This window comes from Stegostoma tigrinum, chromosome 32 (assembly GCF_030684315.1).
Source record: "Stegostoma tigrinum isolate sSteTig4 chromosome 32, sSteTig4.hap1, whole genome shotgun sequence".
Classification (NCBI taxonomy): domain Eukaryota; kingdom Metazoa; phylum Chordata; class Chondrichthyes; order Orectolobiformes; family Stegostomatidae; genus Stegostoma; species Stegostoma tigrinum.
The window spans coordinates 11,186,232-11,205,282 of NC_081385.1; the positions used below are offsets into that span (position 1 = coordinate 11,186,232).

At 42.2% G+C, this 19,051-nt stretch overlaps 1 protein-coding gene and 1 long non-coding RNA gene across 4 annotated transcripts in view; one reads left to right on the top strand and one right to left on the bottom strand.

Annotated features, from left to right (window-relative positions):
* On the bottom strand, positions 1–3,560 carry LOC132206167 (uncharacterized). Its single transcript, XR_009442875.1, has 2 exons — positions 3,010–3,560; positions 1–2,663 (listed from the first exon to the last, which is right to left on the bottom strand). It is a non-coding gene; the product is annotated as an uncharacterized LOC132206167 (long non-coding RNA).
* The window catches only part of sidt2 (SID1 transmembrane family, member 2), an 83,748-nt gene continuing 67,129 nt past the window's right edge, over positions 2,433–19,051 (top strand). For all 3 annotated transcript variants that reach the window (XM_048562052.2, XM_059639120.1, XM_048562053.2), the window contains exons 1-2: positions 2,433–3,389; positions 8,419–8,540. In XM_048562052.2, coding sequence (XP_048418009.2) covers positions 3,141–3,389; positions 8,419–8,540 — 371 coding nt within the window. In that variant the 5' untranslated portion in view covers positions 2,433–3,140. The remainder of the gene's footprint in view (positions 3,390–8,418; positions 8,541–19,051) is intronic.

Genomic DNA, 19,051 nt, shown 5'->3' on the forward strand with positions numbered 1-19,051 from the left:
TTGATTTGTAAGATGCTTTATTCCACATGAACCAAAACACATAGGGCCCTGAGTAAGATAAAGATATACATATTGCAATTGGTGTAAATTTTGTTTTACATTCATCACGAAAAATTAAGGGCATGCAAACAACAATTGATCATCTTAAAACAATTTAAAAATCACAGCCTCCTTAATACCTTATTCCACTATCCAATGCAGGGGCTTTTATGTAAAAGTGAGTCAGGATCAGGCCCTTCAGCCCCTCCAGTCTCTTCTATCGTTCATGGCTGACATTTTTACTCACTGTGTAGTAATGACCTGGAGCTGATTGTCCATAAAGGTGGAGGGAATGGAAAAAATTGATGTTTCAAAAAGAGAATTGCATGCACAGTCGAAGGAAATAGACTTGCAGGACTATGTGGATAGAGCAGGAGAATAGAATAGACTGAATTGCTCCGTGGGCAATTGAAAAGGAATCAAATGACACCTCATGGCACCTGCCATCTTTACCAGTACATGCTTCAGAATAAGAGCTGTTTGCTGCCACCAATCCTTCTTTGTTTATATTGTGTCTAAGTCCTGTCTAATTATCAGAGGTAAAAGCTACATCTCCATTGAACCTTAGACAGCAGTAAGTACAACTACATTACTGGTCTTACTATTACTGTTGTTATTGCAGGGAGGGGGTGTGAGGGCTGAGATGTGGGAGACACGAGAGATACAGTCAAGGGCGTTTTTGACCACTGGAAGGGAAATTACATTTTATTTAGGGACTAGGCGACTTTTACAAAATATTTTGAGGGGCTGTGTCCTGGTCCATAACAAGTGAAAACTGGATCTTGAATATTGAATATTTCAAGACACAGATGGGTAGTTTTCTTTTTTAACCGGGGAATCAGGGTTATTGAGGTTGATTGGGATGTGAAATTCCAAACACAAACAAGTCAGCCATGATCCTCTTGAATGGCAGGGCAGGCTCGAGGGGCCAAATGATCAACTTTTGCTCCTATTTCCCATGTTCAAAGGATCTTACCTAACTTTACCCAAAAACCTGGTTCCCAACACCTTGATCAACAATTTGCATTTACATAATCTCTTTATCGTTGTAAAATATCCAAGATACTTCACAGTTGTTATCAAACAAAATTTGAAACTGACCGACAGAAGGAGATGGTAAAGTAGATTGATTCATTCATTGGACATGGCATTGTTTGCTGGGCCAGCATTTATGCCCATCCCAAGTTGCCCTTGAGAAGATGGCATGAGCTGCCTTCTTGAACTACTGCAGTCCACTTACTATAGGTTGATCCATAATGCCCATAGGGAAGGAGTTCCCAGATATTGACAATGCAGGAATGGTGATATATTTGCACGTCAGGATCATGAGTGGCTTGCAGTGAAGCTCGAGGCTGGTAGTATTCCTATGTATCTGCTGCCCTTGTTCTTCTAGATGGAACTGGCCTTGTGTTTGGAAGGTGCGATCTATGGATCTTTTGTGAATTTCTGCAGTGCATTTTATAGACAATATACACTGTTGCTATTGAGCATTGGTGTGGGAGGTAGTGAATGCTTGTGGATACGGTGCCAATCAAGCAAACTACTTTGTCATGGATAGTGTCAAGCTTCTTGAGTGTTGTTGGAGAGCTGCACCATCCAGGCAAGTGGGGAGTACACCACAAAACTTGTGGCTTCTAAGACAATAAGATACAGGAACACCATTTTTCCATTCAGCCCATGACATTTGCTCTGCCATTCAATCACAGCTGATTTGTTTCTCAAATCCATGCTCCTGCCTTCTCCCCTTAACCTTCAATCCCCTTATTAATCAAGAGCCTAGCTAACTCTGTCTTGAGTACACTCAATGAGATAATCAAAGATTTGTTTAAAGAGACTGGTTTTAAGGAGCATCTTAAAGGAGGCAAGGCCGAGCGAGTTTGGGGACCAATTTTCAAAGCTTTGGGCTCAGGCAGCTGAAGTCACAGTTGCTTACGGTGAAGTGATCAAGTCAGGGATGCTGGGGAGACCAGATAGCTCAGATGGCTAGCACTGATGAAATTACAATGATGGAATGGGTCATGTTCATCAAGTTTACATCATTCAGTTTAAGATATGCACCCAGGACACATATTGAAGGCATGACTGTGTAAAATTTAGGGAAGGACAGTCAGGGTTCACTTTGGTGAACTGGGAAAGGCTGGAGTAGAAGATGTCCCATTCAAGAATTAAGGATTCCACTCATTAGAAAGAGTGACTGTTTAAAGAGGGGAAGGGATCCATCAGGGCTGTACACGGAGAAACCCAGAATTCCCGGTTGGATTTCAGCTTAACGCTTGATAGACACAAACTGGAAAGAATCACAGGGCAAAATACATGAATCATTGAGCAACTTTGTGATGTAAAATTTCCAACGATTTTTCCAGGGGAACGTATGTGCCAAAACAAAATAAAAAGGATCTAAATATATTTGAGCCTGGTACAACAGAAAATCGAAAAGCACCAGCACTGTCCTCGGAGGAAGCTTGCGGAGGAAGCAGCTGGACCAATATAAAATGAAGATATTCCAACCGAGGGTAGGAACTGAAGAGATGGGAGGGCAGGTTGCTTGACGGGTGACGTCAACTCCTCGCTAGTCAGTATATGTTTACAGAGGGGCCGCTTGTTGCTGAAGCTCCGACATCCAGCTGTGTGATCAAACAAGACTCCATTTATACGGGGCTCCATTTATACGGGGGTGTGGGGGGAGGGTAGAGAGAGAGAGAGAAAGACGAGGTGGACGGAGAAAACAAGTACACACACACACACACACACACACAGAGAGAGAGAGAGACGAGCCAGGCTGCAATTAACAAAGCCAGACATGAAAGTGATCAGTTTCATTGAGAAGCTGGTTACAGCGGGAGGCCGATTGTAACCAATGTGATCAGGCACTGGCTTACAAGGGACAAAATGTAACATTCTCCGGTCGAGGTAGCAAATTCAAAGGTTCCCCTGTGGATACACGTTTTTTTTTGTATACAGCTCGCTAACCTCTGGACTCTGTCGGTGAGATGGCTTTTTATTGACCTAGCAATCTCCCCGTTGTATCAGACCGGCCGGTGGATCTGCTTCCAACACCACACAGCCCGGGCTATTGTGCTGTTTGTTGTTTTCGCTGTAATATGCTGCTGGATTTTCTGAGGTCCGAAGGTGGTTCGATGCGGCCGGTGTGGAGTCGGACACGGGCGAGCTGGATGTTCCTAGGGAATGCCTTTCTCCTGAGCTGCCTCCTGCCATCGGAAAATGGGACCGGAGCGCTGGGCCAAGAAATCATTCAAGTGGACGGTGTCTTTGACCGACCCTATTTGGTGATTGTCAATAGCCACGTCCAGAATATATTCGCTTTCAATCACACCGTTTCACGGAACAAGGTAACAAAAAAAAATCAAAACATCCCATGTTTCAGTTGCTGCAATTCCCTGTGTCATTTGTTAGAAAGTTTGTGTAGCCCATCCCCCCACTTGCTTAGTGAAGTCACAAGACGTGAACCGATGTTATATTGTGACAGTAAAAAAACATCAGGCCAGGCAACCGTTGAAAGGGACCGGATTTCTGCATTTACCCAACACCAACCCGGATCTTGCGTAGTTCAAACCGAACCAACTGCAGAATAATTTCTCTGCAATCATCGTGTTGGTTTTCTTTTCTGTTGGGGAAAAGAGAAATATTCAGGCCCTCTTAAGTTTTGAAATATTAAATCAAAGCTGGGCTAAGGGCAATATTGTTGCTGCTCATTTTCTGGTTTAAATTCTCTCGGGGTTCACTTTCACGTTAATGCCAAACTTAAAAGCAGCCATTTAAAGGGGAACAGTATACAAAACCTTGTACTGGGACTCGTGTGGTGCAGAGGTAGTGTCCCTGCCTGTAGTCAAGGCGTTCAGATCGCACTTGTTACAAAGGTGTGATAAGATTCATGAGAAAATATTTCAAAGCCTTTCATTTATTTATTGCCTCAGATTTCTCAAAAAGCTTTGCAGCCAATGGACTGTAGTAATGCAGGGGGAGAAGAGGTAGCTAATTTGCACAGTACAAATTTCCTCTCACAGTGACGTGATACTGTGAGCAGATAATCTGCTCTTATGCTATTCGTTGAGGAATAAATGCAGCATTTCCTCAGTACTGCATGAGCCCCGGAGTGGGACTCGAACCTGAAGAATTAGAGCGAAGAATGACTGCCTCACAGGCCATGGTTGGCACTGGTGGACATACTGAAACACCGAGAACAAGAGACTCTCTTTCATGAAGGAGACCCTCACACTATGCAGTGTAACTCATGGCCACTTTTGGACCTAGTGTCTCCTCTGCATTTGCAACCAGGGGTGCCCATGTAATCTGGGAACAAGCTAATTAGGTGGAAACTAACAAGGCATCTGAAAAAGATTCCGGAATTTTGGGCATCACTGTGTTACACCTGTAAGGGCAACATGTACAAGTTCCCTGTACCTTTTACATTCATCTTTCAAACCTTCAATTTGGACAAATCTGCTGTTGCACCTTACTCTTAAATATCAATACCTTCCAGATCATATAATCCCTACAGTGTGGGGATAGGCCCGTCAGTCCAATAAGTCAAAACTGACAAAAAAAAATTACTGGAAGAGCTCAGCAGGCCTGGCAGCATCTGTGAAGGAAAAAAAAACAGCATTAACATTTTGGGCCCAGTGACCCTTCCTCAGAGCTGAATTCCAGTTACATCTATTACACCAACCCTCAGAGCATCCCACCCAGACCCATCCTCCTAATCTACACATTCCTGAACACTATGGGTAATTTAGCACGGCCAATCCACCTAATCTGTACATCTTTGGACTGTGGGAAGAAACTGGAGCAAACCCACTCAGACAGAGGGAGAACATGCAAAGTCCACACAGACAGTCGCCCGAGGGTGGAATTGAACCCAAGTTCCTGGTGCTGTGAGGCAGCAGTGCAAACCACTGAGCCACCCACAAGTTATACTTGCTTGTGTGGAGTAAGGGGATTGCAACTTTATAACAGGACCTTTGAGGGCCATGTCTTTTAATTGGAACTTTTGAGGGCTTATTTTCAATTTTTTTGTTTTTTCGGATTTTTTCTTTTGGAAAGAATAATTGCAGATTCTTGAGCACGATGAATGAAAAATGGTGAAGTGAATCAATAGTGGTGAAATGAGTTGAAGATTTTCATTTCAAGATGGGAAAACATGAATATGAAAGTTACCATAGCCCATGAGAGAGAGAGAGAGAGAGAGAGAGGACTGGTTAATGTTGTCACCAGAGGATTACCAAATCTCAAGCAAGGAACAAGGTTGAGAAGGCTGGGCCTTCACGATGACCTCAGCCAGTACAAGAACTGAACTCATGCCCTGGGTGTCACTGTGCATCATTAACCAGCCAACTGACCTCCTTATGGGTCATTCCTTTGACCAGGATTTTGGTCACCTGACCTAATACCTCCTTGCCTGCCTTTGTGTTTACACATATTTCTACGAAACACCTTGAGATATTTTAATAGATTAAAAGTGCTGGTTCAATCCAAAGTTGCTGCTTCTGGGCACTACTTTGGCTTCAGATTGTTTATTCTTATTTACACTTATTTGCAGTTTGTGTATATACTAATATGACTGGGAGGGTACTTAGATGTAACTGGACTTCAGCATATTTGCTGCAGCTTTGGTCAGAATTTCACCCTCATGTTGCAACCAAGGAAGAAACTTCAGTCCCTGATGCGTAGCCACTCTGTGCATAGTAAACATCCAACTCACCCGACAGACTGTAAAATGATTTATTCCTGCCTCCATGGATCTGACAGTATCCACACAATACAGAATCAAGCAGTTCTGTTGTACAGATTGAGAATTCAATGGAAGTGAGGCAAGTGAACAGTTGAATTGACAAAAGAAGAAAAGGGATAAATCAGTTCTGAAATTAGTAAATGCTACAAATAGGCAATACAAGAGTGGAAGGAGTATGTAGATTACGCATGTTCTCATTGAATAAAGAAACAACAACAGCTGATTTCAGTTCTTATGATGCCTTTTTAGGATCACATTAGAGTTCCAGATCTTTGACCCAGTGACAGTGAAGGGATGGCGGTATGGTTTCAAGTCAAGATGGCGTGAGGCTTGGAGATGAACTCACAGCTGTTTATGTTCACATGCACCTGCTGAGTATCCTCCTGGGTGTAGAAGTCATTGGTTTGGAAGGTGCTAATGGAAGGAGCCTTGATAAAGTTGCTGCACTGCACCTTTTAGATGGTACACACTGTGGCAAGGGTGTAGGAAGTGAATGTTCAAGGCAGTGAATGATGTGAGCTTCTTGAGTTTTGTTAGGACCATATTCATCCTCGTAATTAACTGAAGAGTGTTGCTGAAACAAAATACATTTTCTTGAATATAAAATACATTTGTCTTGTACTCATTGGGGCAATTTGCAAGAAATGCCAATGGAAAGGGAAAACAAAATTTATACTTTAAGAGAGGAGGTCGTTGATTGGTTGGCAAGTGATTGATTGGTTTTCACACTGCTGTCTGTGTGGGCTTTCTGTGCAACATTAGCTGCCCTGTTTTCTCCAGTGCAATCATGTGTTCACATCACAAACGGAATACTTATTTGGCTGCAAAGTGATTTGAGATGTCCAGTGGTTGTGAGAAGCACTCTATCAATGCAAGTCTTTATTTTAGTTCTGTTACTGAATTGTCTGTACCACATGGATCAGGGTCAATTTCTCCTTTCCATGGAGAAGAGATAAACCCCAGGGAGGCCAGATGACAAGGTTGGTCATGGGTGTGCAGGGAGGTCATGTATGCGCTCGATTGATACTCTCTCTGTAAATTTAACTGGAAAGTGGAGGAGAGCCATCTTTGAGTTGTCTCATTTGAAAAGACAAGAGCCGCCAATCAAAATAAGGTGTTTTAATATGAGATTTGACTTTTTTTGTATCCTTGACTTTTGCGTAAGTTGAATTTAAAATTTCTCCACATGTGCTTGTGATAAATACTTTGGCATTTGAGGGAAGTAAAGTGACAGGGAGACAGGAATGGAACAGGGGCTGATGGGATATCATGATAGAGATAGAGACACAGACTCAGTGGGCTGTTTCTGCATCACATGCTTCATCTATGACTTTCTTTTCATCGTACATTCAGATATGCACTGCTGAACAGGTCAGAGGCTGAATGGCCGATTCCTTCTCCTACTTTGTAAGTTCTTTGACAACTCTCTCAATGGTGGCTTTGGACAATTTCTGATAATAGTCACAGGATTGTCAGAGCCCAGTTGATTGTTAGAGAGGATCCCAGTGGCTGCATGCAGCTGAAGAGACAGATTTGAATGTTAGCTATGCAAATGATTGAGATTAACATTGACAAAAGGCTGTGATTCATATAACCATCAGTTGTAGATAGTGCAAAATGTGCACATGGACAAAGAGGAGCTAATATCATTAGTGATTGATGGAAAGTCTCAAAGATGGCACTCAGGAAGTGCACTTTTCGAAAAGTTCTTCAGATTTGAACTTTTCTTTTATGAAAAAATAATCCACAAAATGGGCAAATAAAGGCTGGATTCCTCAATTTAAAAACTGAAAGAACTACGGATGCTGTAAATCAGGAACAAAAACAGAAATTGCTGGAAAAACTCAGCAGGTCTGGCAGCATCTGTGAGGTAAAAATCAGAGTTAACGTTTCGGGTCCGGTGACCCTTCCTCACAACCAGCTCCTCACTGTTCTGAGAAAGGGTCACCGGACCTGAAACTTTAACTCTGACCTTTTCTTCACCAGACCTCCCGAGCTTTTCTGGCAACTTCCATTTTTATTTCTGGATTCCTCGATCCTGAGATAGGCCTCATCCCCGATCCAGGCCTCACCCTCACTGCCAGTGCAGCCTCCCTCCCTCAGCCCCAATGCAGGACTCTTTCCCCTCACCTACTCCTGACTCCGGGTGCTCCCATACCCCACTCCGGTCTCCCAGCACAGCCTGGTCGGCTCTGCGAGTGCAGTGACTGTTTCAGCCTTATGGACAATCACTCCATTGAGAAAGAGGTCCTGCTCCTTTTAGACTTTGCGTTGTTAAAACGGATCAGTATTTGGTCATTCACTGTACAGAGGTATGGAATTCTGAGAAACTGTTTGCAGGAGATCAACTTCCTAAATTTTAAAGGTATCAAGAAGCATTTAGAAAAAACAGGAATATGATATTGAGGTAGAGAATCAGTTATGATCTTACTGAATGGCAGAGCAGGTTTGAAGGGCTGGTTGACCAATTCCCGTTCCTGGGTCTTTTGTTACTATAAAGGTGGGAAAGTATGTTCTGAGGCAGAAAAGCTATTACCCGTGGATGCAGTGTTGGACATAACCCCTCCATCCCAGAGTAGGAATATTTCTTCCAAACTATTTGAATTAATTGTTTTCTGTTCTCTCTGCAGACAGAGGGGGTCCGTGTCCACGTGAACGTTCTCTCCGCGCAGTCCAGAAACCCGGTGCTATTTGTCATCCGACAACAGAAAGCAGTGCTCTCCTTCCAGGTGCCATTGATCCTCAGGGGTCTGTGAGTATCACTAGACCTTCACATCATTGACACCCCCAGCTGCCAGTTTGAGGAGCCCTTTGATAAATTTGAAACCCCACTTCCTACTGTTTCTTAAATCATAGATGCCACCTCAGACTCTGTAAAAAGGGCTCTGCAGCCTCCCATTCAATAATTGCATTTATATAGTGTCCATCTCAGCATCTGCAAGCCCTAAAGGTATTTGTAGCCAATTAAGTACTTGTGCAACTGAGGTCCCTTTTGTAGTGTAGAAAATACAGCTGCTAGTTTGGGCCTAGGTGTCTCCCACAAGTAGATAATAATCCAGAGAGTGAGAGTTCAAATCCTCATCTGAAATCAGCTCAACAACAAAAAAAAGCAATGAGAAGCTAGTATCGGTAAACGTGATGATAAATCTGTCAGATTGTAGTAAGAATGGCTAGAGTGGAATTTGTGACTGCAAGGTGTGGTTGCATTGATTAGCACAATGGATTCAAGGAGGATTTAGATAAGTACATGATGCATAAAAGTGTAGAAAGATATGTTACTCATGTTAGATGAAGTGGGTGGGAGGAGGCTTGTGTGGAGAAGAAACATAGGCACAGACTTAATTCCGTGATCTGCAATGTCTATTTAAATAACAAGCCTGTGATTCACAGATACATCTCCACTAACATACCAGGAGAGGACTGCTATTTTTAGATCATGTTGAAAAAAGAGCCCTTTGGCAAAGATTTTCCATCTTGCACTCCTCAGGACATTGGCAAGAATGCCAAATTTCAAACAGGTCAAAACAATTTATACCACAAGATAAGCCAGAGCCACTTAGTACCAAGTCAACTCTCATTGGCTGAGGGGTCACCATGGCAAAATCAATTGGGAATGATAGATTGTCCAAGCTCCTGGGTAATTCAAAAAAGGTACAAGGCTTGAACATATTCCTTCTGATTGCAGGGCCGCTGTTCTTCCTTGTGCTTTGGAATCTTTCACGTTCATTGGGAGGGCAGATTGATCTTCTTGTAATGGCTCATCAACAAGTCAGTACCCCTGACAGCACAGCACTCTCTCAGCACTGAAGCTGCAGTCTAAATCAGGTGCTTAGTTCTTCAGGATGGGGATTGAAAGATAAGCCTTCTAATTCAGGGATGCACTATAATCTGAGCCAAAGTTCATACATCACAGGGACCTGGCCCAGAATTTTAATGCATTCTTTAGACTGACATTTTAGGTGGAATTTTGGAGAGGTGTCTCATTGTTGCTGATGCTATATTTTGGATGTGTGCTAGCTTGAAGCCCTACATCCCTTCCTCATGTGGGTGTGAAACGTTCAACAGAACTACTTAACAAATAATTAGGGGGTTTCTCCCAGCACCCTTGGCCAAAATTTATCCATCAGCAGATATCACCATTCTTATCATTGTTGATTTTGGGATTTTTCTGATCACTAATTGGTTTTCCCTTCACATATTTACCAACAGAACAAGAAAGATCACTGTTCATAGCTAATTCATTGGGTCTAAAGCAAATTGGGATGTCCTGAGGAGATGATACAATGTTATATAATTGCAGAATTTTCTCAGGTATAAACCAGTGAAATACAGTTATGCAGAATCTTATGATAACAAGTTGTAGAGTTGGATGAACACAGCAGGCCAAGCAGCATCAGATGATTAGGAAGGCTGACATTTCGGGCCTTGACCCTTCTTCAGAAAAAAAAGAGAAAAAAATATAGAATCTTAGCATGTTCTATCAAATCAATAACAGGCAATAAATAATTTGAATTGAATCCACAACAAGATTCCCCAGCCAGTAAAATGAATGGCAAAATGCTTTATTTTGATTGTGGAAGAATTCTGACCCGTAGTACTAGGTGAAATTCATCCGTTGTTCTCTAAATGTTGCTACAGGCTCCTTTCAATCCATAGGAAAAGGCACAGTTTCAGTTTAACATCTGCAAACAATCTCCAACAGTGGCCTCTCCAATAAGGAGATTGTGTGGTGACCTTATAGAGGTTTATAAAATCATGAGGGGCATAGATAAGGTGAACAGCAAAGGTCTTTTCTTTTGAGTAGGGAGTTCAAAACTGGGGAGCATATTTTTTAAGGTGGAAGGAGAGAGATTTGAAAGAGACCTGAGGGGCAACATTTTCACACAGAGTGTGGTTCATGTGTGGAATGAACTGACAGAGGAAGCAGGCACAGATTGCAAGCACAGTCACAACTTGTACAAGGATAGGAAAGGTTGAGAGGGATGGGGCCAAATGCAAGCAAGTGACTAGTTTAATTTGGGAAACTTGATTCGCATGGACAAGTTGAAAGGCCTTTTTCCATTCTGTGTGACTGAATTTGCCCTGAAATGATATGCCAGGTTTCAGCATTAAAGACTTTGAACCCTCAATTTTAGAACATAGAACAGTACAGCACAGAACAGGCCCTTCAGCCCACAATGTTGTGCCGAAATTTTCCTGACTCAGTGGTGAAGCAAGACCTATTATTTTATCCAGTGAACGCATAAAATGGAGAAGTGTCCCCAGTTCAACTCCTGGCTGTGTTGAGTCAGCTAAATCTGTCCTGGACAAGCTGTAATGGTGAACCAATTGATCACTGACTCCCAGCAGAGGCACAAGGGGAAATCCTGCTCCTAATCTGTGACTCTTCCTGGAATTAAATGTTGCATAATGGATGGTGCATGATGCATTTTGTAGGCAAGTATGAAAGAATGGGAGGTAATCCTTTGGCCCAACTCATCCATGCCAACCAGATATCCTAAATAAATCTAGCCGCACTTGCCAGCATTTGGCCCATATCCACTTAAATGCTTCCTATTCATGTACCTATCCAGATGCCTTTTAAATGTTGCAATTGTACCAGCCTCCATCACTTGCTCTGGCAGCTCGGTCCATTCGCAGACCACCCTCTGTGTGAAAAATAATTGCTTAGGCCCCTTTTAAATCTTGCCGCTCTCACCTTAAATCTATGCCCTCTAGTTTTGGGCTCCCACCCCAGGGGAAAGACTAAGGCTATTCACCCTATCCATGCCCCTCATGATTTTATGCACTTCTGTGAGGTCACCCCTCAGCCTCAGATGCTCCAGGGAAAATAGCCCCAGCCTATTCAACCTCTTCCTAGAGCTCAAACTCTCTAACCTTGGTAACATCCTTGTTAAATCTTTTCTGAACTCATTCAAGTTTCACAACATCCTTCCTATAACAGGGAGACCAGAATTGCACGCAGTATGTCAAAAGTGGCCTAACCAATGTCCTGTACAGCCACAACATGACCTCCCAACTCCTACACCCAATGCACTGACCAATAACCATTGTCCTTAAACCCATTGTCCACAGTCATACAATTGGTCTTTGGATGATAATACAAGGACTTAAGAAGTGAGAGCTGAAGTTGGCTGTTCAGCCCATCTAGTCTGCTCCACCTTTGGGGCAGCACGGTGGCTCAGCGGTTAGCACTGCAGCCTCACAGCACCAGGGACCCGGGTTCAATTCCCGCCTCGGGCAACTGTCTGTGTGGAGTTTGCACATTCTCCCAGTGTCTGCGTGGGATTCCTCCGGGTGCATCCCCACCCAAAGACAGTCCAAAGATGTGCAGGTTAGGTGGATTGGCCATGCTAAATTGCCCGTAGTGTTCAGGGGTGTGTGGGTTATGGGGGATGGGTCTGGGTGGGATGCTTCAAGGGGCGGTGTGGACTTGTTGGGCCGAAGGGCCTGTTTCCACACTGTAGGGAATCTAATCTAATCTAATCTAAACCTTTCAGGGAGTGTATGTGCTAAATAAATTCCAGGTTGACTCAGCATATTCAAGGAAGAGAATATTAAGATGGTTTTAATTGTTGGCTTGTCATTGGTGGCACTATTCTTGCACCTACTCCATGTTTCAAGCAGTTAATCTAAATCACTGATGTTTCAATAAAGTACTGAGAAGGTTAGTGCTATCAGAGTCTTTCGAATAAGGAGTAATACTAAGCCCACATTTGCCTGTTTGTTTATGAAGGGTTACATAGCATCCCCACCCAAGCAGATTGAGTAATTGTTAATCTGTGTGTGTATGTGGCTGTGTATATGGGTGTGTTGAAGAAGCAGCAGGTTAATCATTGGCTCTAAAACCAATGATAGGCTCCTCTTTATTTATCAGTTACTAACACCATTGAGAAATTGATCTCCAGGTGAGAAAATAAAACAGATTGTTCTGACCAAGCTTGCCGTTAAGGATTTTTGCAAAGGTACAGTATCTAATAACTCTTGAATGTAACGTCCTGGCGATGTTATCCTACACATTCTGCAAGTTTGCATATGGAATCAGACAGAATAATGTTTACAGTAGCTGTGAATCCATGGATACTTATTGAATGGCTGGCATACTCACACCATCATCTGACTTTATACAGCTGGGAGGTGACCACAAAATATTACAAGTAGATATTGACTTTTGCTGATGTTTGTTCATTAAATTAAATTAATGTCGTGCACATGATATTCTATTTATTGCAAGGAAAAAGCATGCCAACTGACCACCACCTTCTTGAGAGCAGTTAGGGATGGGCAACAAATGTTGGACCTGCCAGTGATGTCCACATCTAATAGAAGGATAAAAATAAACTTTGCTCTGTACATGAAGATTTGCCATTCTGAAACACCAGTAAAGATTGCTGAATAAGATCATAAACCCTTGCAGAAAAAAATGCATATTATAGTTCTGATCTAAACACAGGATAATTCCATTAAGAAGTATAATTTTTATGCAGTTCAGAATTTGTTTGATCATATTCTCGAAGAACATTAAGACACAACATTTCTGGTTGTTTAAACAAGTTTTGGGTTTTTTCGATTCAAATAGAAAGCCCAAAATAGTCAATTATGAAAAAAAGAGGAACTAGGACAGAAAGAAATGACCCCAAGGTGATGAATCAGCTCTGTCACGGTTTTGTGTGACAGCTTGATGTAGATGATATAGAGGCGAGAACCAGCAGTTGGGTCAAATTTCTTGCTGCAGAATTTTGGAAAATGAATTGCAGCCAGGCTGTTTTTGTCATGCATTCCTGTTGCTTTTCATCTAGTTATTCATTTCTGGGGATACGGGCATCACTAGCAAGAATGGCATTTATTATCAATCCCTATCTGCCCTTAAGGAGGTTGTGCTGAGCCGTCTTGAACTGATGTGGCCCATGTGTTGTTGGTATCCCCACATCATTGTTAGGGAGAGAGTTCCTAGATTTTGACCTGGTGACAATGTAGGAATGCCCAATATATAACCAAGTCAGGACCTTGTGGTCTGGAGGGTAAGTTGGAGACAATAGTATGGTCATGCACTTTCCACCCTGTGCTTTTGCTGGTTGAAGGTGCATGGACAGGTTGTTGCAGTGCGATGTTGTATTTAGCACACACTACAACCTCTGTATACCAGGAGTAGACTGGGTGATGTTTAACCAATGAATAAGATTCCAATCAATTTGTCTGCTTTGTAACAGTTCTTCATGGTGTGTTTTTATGCAGGATTTAAATTAAATATACAGTAATCTATGGCATAAATATAGAGGTGTATGCTCCCAATACAAAGCCTCCTCAGCTGAGAACAAATACTGACTGTGGGATCACACTGTCTACAGTTTTCTATGTTCGCAGTGAGGCAGGCTTTCTATGATCGTGGGCTCAAAAATTATCTCCTCGGCTAATCATTAAACTGAGATATAGTGGAGGCTTCAGACACCATATGCCTTCCTCTGCAAGTCTTCCTAAACTATTTTTAGTCTTAGCACTTTCTTCAAGTATAAGGTAGGGGTGGGGGTTGGATAGACCTTAGGATGAGGGTAAAAGTTGGGCACAACATTGTGGGCCAAAGGGCCTGTACTGTGCTGTACTGTTCTATGTTCTGTGTTCAAAAACCTCTTAAAGACCTATTTGCTCAACTGTAATTGCCTCTCATCCCTGTGCTTTCCATTCTCTGCTGCTATCTTTTCACTTGCCTCATGAGTATGCGACCTTTAAAGAGAGGGCTAATGCACACGTATAATGTATCTTTATTCCCTTACCAGGTTAACTAATTCTTGAGATCAAATGATTCAGAGTGATAGACTTGGTCAAATCTTTACTCATGGTTTTGGGGATTTTTTTGATGGGAATGCGTAACAGAAATAGTCTCATTGTGTTTTAAATTCCAAAAATCTGAGTCAAGAAATTTGACCTCCCTACTGGTTCTCACCTCTTCATTACACACTTCGAGCTGTTTTGGGTGGAACTGACTCACTTACCTTGGGGTCAGTCAAGTTCGTGCTTCAATGATAAGTGCAAGTCAGTGATCTTTTTGATCAGTTGACTGGAAAACATTTCGAGTTATTTGTCTGTAAAATGCTCACAGTATTCCAGACGTGGCCTCACCAGCACCTTATACAGTTGTAGTAAGACTTCCGTACCATTATACTCAAATCCCCCTGAAATAAGGGTCAACATTCCATTAGCGTTCCCAATTACCTGCTGCACCTGTGTGCCAGCTTTCTGTGCTTCATGTATAAATACCCCTAAGTGTCTTTGTGTTGCAACTTTCAACAGTTTTTCTCCATTTAAATAGTACTCTGTGGTTTTGTTCTCCCTTCCAAATGAACAACCTTGTATTTTTGTTTGCATTATATTCCATTTGCCAACTCTTTGCCCACTTATTTAACCTATCAGGCAACACAGTGGCTCAGTGGTTAGCACTGCAGCCTCACAGTGCCAGGGACCTGGGTTTAATTCCAGCCTTGGGCAACTGTCTGTGTGGAGTTTGCACATTCTCCCCGAGTCTGCGTGGGTTTCCTCCGGGTGCTCCGGTTTCCTCCCACAGACCAAAGATGTGCAGGCTAGGTGGATTGGCCATGCTAAATTGCCCGTAGTGTTCAAGGGAGTGTGGGTTATAGGGGGATGTGTCTGGTTGGGTGCTTCAAGGGCCGGTGTGGACTTGTTGGGCCGAAGGGCCTGTTTCCACACTGTAGGGAATCTAATCTAAAATGAACAATATTCCAAGTAGAATCTAATTGTCTGGAAATTCATTTTTATCTATTTTTGAGGTCCAAAGGATACATCACTTGTAATATTTGGGCAACATACCACATCAGAAGAATCCAATCTGCCATTTTGGGAAAGGGAGAAATTGAGGTGACCAAAGCTTATTTCCCAAAATGGACACAACACGGTTTACATATGCAACTGGGGTGGAGTCTAAGATATGTTTGGAGCCAACTTTGCACAAATGATGTGTGCCAAATGTAGGCGTCTGTGTGATATCACCAGAGGTCCTTAAAGAGATCATTGGGGAACTATACGATTGGCATACGCACTTCTTAAAAGTACTTATCTGGAACTCATGGAATTAGAGTTAGTACTTCTACATTTCTCTATACTGCACTGCAGCTGACCATTGACAGTTCCTGAACGCAATCCTCCAAACTGCCTCCTCCCTTTCGTGATCACATTCCTGCTTTGTGGGTTGCCACCTCCCTCTTCTACTTGACTCTTCTCCATCTCCTCCAGAGTCCTGCACTATGATCCTACCCAGAGAGATTATTGTTGCTAGTGACATTACTTGATGGAGGTGTTCATCTTCTAACTGTATTCCTAAATGTTTCTCTTTGGGATTTAAGCCTGTTTTGTATTACCTTGCAGTCTCTCTTCAGTAGTGTGGACATATTTAGTGGTAATTCTAACCAGTAAGTAGGGCAAGTAAGTCAACACTTAAAGTGGCAAACCATCACTCCCACTGCTAGAGCAGGAGAAAGGTTTACACTGAAATGTTGCTGTTCCTTTTTTTGCTGCTGAGACATGTGCTCTGATGGACAACATCTTGATTGGTGGCGGAATGCGACATTGTCACCTAAATTCTGAATTTATTGAATTTTACTCAACAACTGTTTGCTGTGACATGGTATCTTTAAAAAAGTATCGATATCTCAGGGTGTGTCATAAGAACATTATCAAACCAAATTTAACACCAAGGCACATTTAGAGATTTTTTTTAATGTAGAAATTCATGCCTCATTTGGACTCATTGTTTGTTTCTTTATTTTATCCATGACCAAACATTTTGCAGAATTTTTTTGTTCCTATTTCAGATTTCCATCATCTGTGGTGTTAAGCAATATTAGGACAAATGAAGAGAAAATGTTGTTGCAGAAATCCCCACTGTGCACAATATTGGCTCCCATCAACTGCCCATCCACACAATGAGACAATGTTGGTTTTCCTTTCTTCAAGGGACAAAGGTAGCAATGGTATTGTTACCATGCATAATTGCCCCTGAAATGAATGGCTTCAGAGTTTTTTGATATTCTTTCAAGAGCATTACTCATTACCATTAATTTAGTTACAAGTCAACCTCATTAATGTCCTTTACCACAACATTGAAGTAGATTTTTAAAACGTAAAACCACAACAATAATTGTTCCACGATGGCTTTTACTTCATTTTTTTGCTTCCAGATTTTATTGAATTTTCACCTTCTGCCAGGGTGGGATTTGAACATTAGGGCCTCAGAACATTATTCTGAGTTATGATTTACAAGCCCAATGACATTACCACTACCTTCCCTGAGGAAATTGCATTGCTGTGAAGTCACAGACCAAGAGAGGATGGTTGATTTCCTTCCCCTATATCTTTTTGCCACATCAGCAATAACTTCATAAAAACTGAAAGAGCAGAAGTTGATGTGAATCAGAAACAAAAACAGCAATTGCTGGAAATGCTCAGCAGGTCTGGCAGCATCTGTGGAAAGAAATCAGAGTTAACGTTTCAAGTCGATTGACTCTTGCTCAGTGCTGAGGAAGCCTCACTTGACCAGAAACATAAACTTTGATTACTTTCTGCAAATGTTGCCAGACCTGCTGAGTTTTTCCAAAAATAATTTCATGGTCAATGTTCCCTCTAATGTTTCCTCTTGCTTCGGATTTTCAAAGTCCATGTGGAGCAGCAATTTCTGGAAGTCAAAGCAATGCATTGGTGCTTTCCAGGGACCACACACCTTGGAGAGGAAACACTATTCCTGAGCTCCATCACTAAAAACAGATTTCAATTCCAGATTTAAGAACTGAATTTATATTCCACCAGCTACTATGATGAAGTTTGAACCCACGTCCCTACAGCACAAACCTGACTTTCAGAAATACCAGTCCAGTGACAGCACCACTGTCTCCACATTGACTGCATTAGTCTAATTCCATCATTGATATTGACCTGTAGTTGACATGTTTGTCCAAATCAGGACACCATTGATCCTGGCTTCTGTCATCAGGACAAGACAAACATAAATTCAAAAACAGATCAGCACCTCCTGTGTGTAACATGTCTACTGGCGAGTTAAATCCTGAGCAGGTTAGATCGTTGGATGGCACAACGGCTCATTGAGTATTACTGCTGCCTCACAGCGCCAGGGACCCGGGTTTGATTCCAGTCTCAAGGGACTGTATGGAATTTGTACATTCTCCCTGTGTCTGCATGTGTTTTAGTTCGGTGCTCTGGTTTTCCCCCACAGTCAAGCAATGTGCAGGTTGGGTGGATTAGTTATGGGAATGCAGGGTGATAGGGTCTGGGTGGGATGCCCTTCGGAGGGGTTGGTGTGAGCTCAATGGGCCGAATGGCCTGCTTCCACACTGTAGCAGTTAAGAAAGATGTTAAGAAAGAACTGCAAATTGGGCAGCATCTGAACTGTGAGACAGAGTTAATGTTTCAGGTCGATAACATTTCCACTGAACAGGATCAATTTTGAACTTCATAGCCAGGCATTGGACTATTTCTATGACTCCAGTCTGTCTGTCCTCAAATACATTCCATTAGTAATTTGGCCCTTTGTAGTACACCTTGTACACACAGAAAAGTCTTCTGTGCTTTTCAAGTGAGACAGGATGAGTTAAGACAGTGGAAAAGTGATCGGAATGATTAGGAGACATGAATTCAAATTCAATGACTGCAGCTGATTCAAATAATTGAATAGAATTTAGAATAAAGTTTGGTCTCAGTAATGGTGACCATGAAACTGCTAGATTGTTATTAAAACCTATCTGCTTCATTAACATCCATTAGTGAAGGAAACATAGAAACTAGGAGTAGACCATTCAACCCATCAAGCCCACGTAACCATTCAACATGAAGATGGATAATTCTGTACTTCAGTGTCATATTCCTTCTCTCTCTCCATACCTCTTGATGCAGTTTAGTCTGTAGAAACCTATGCATTTCCTTTTAAATAAGTTCAGTGACGTGGCCTCCACAGTTTTCTGTCGTGGTGCACTCTACATGTTTACCTACACCCTCTGGATGAAAACATTTCTCTTCATCTCAATCTGAAACGGCCTAATGCCTATCCTGAGACTGTGGCTTCTTGTTCTTAAATTTCCTGGTCAGGAGAAACATTGTCCCTGTTTCCAGTCTGTTCAGATCTGACAGAATTTTGTATTTACCTGTAAGATCCTCTCTCATTCTTGTAAACCTAGGCCCAATGAACCTAATCTCTGTCACATAACAATTCTGCCATTCCTGGAATTGGTCTGGTGAACAAGA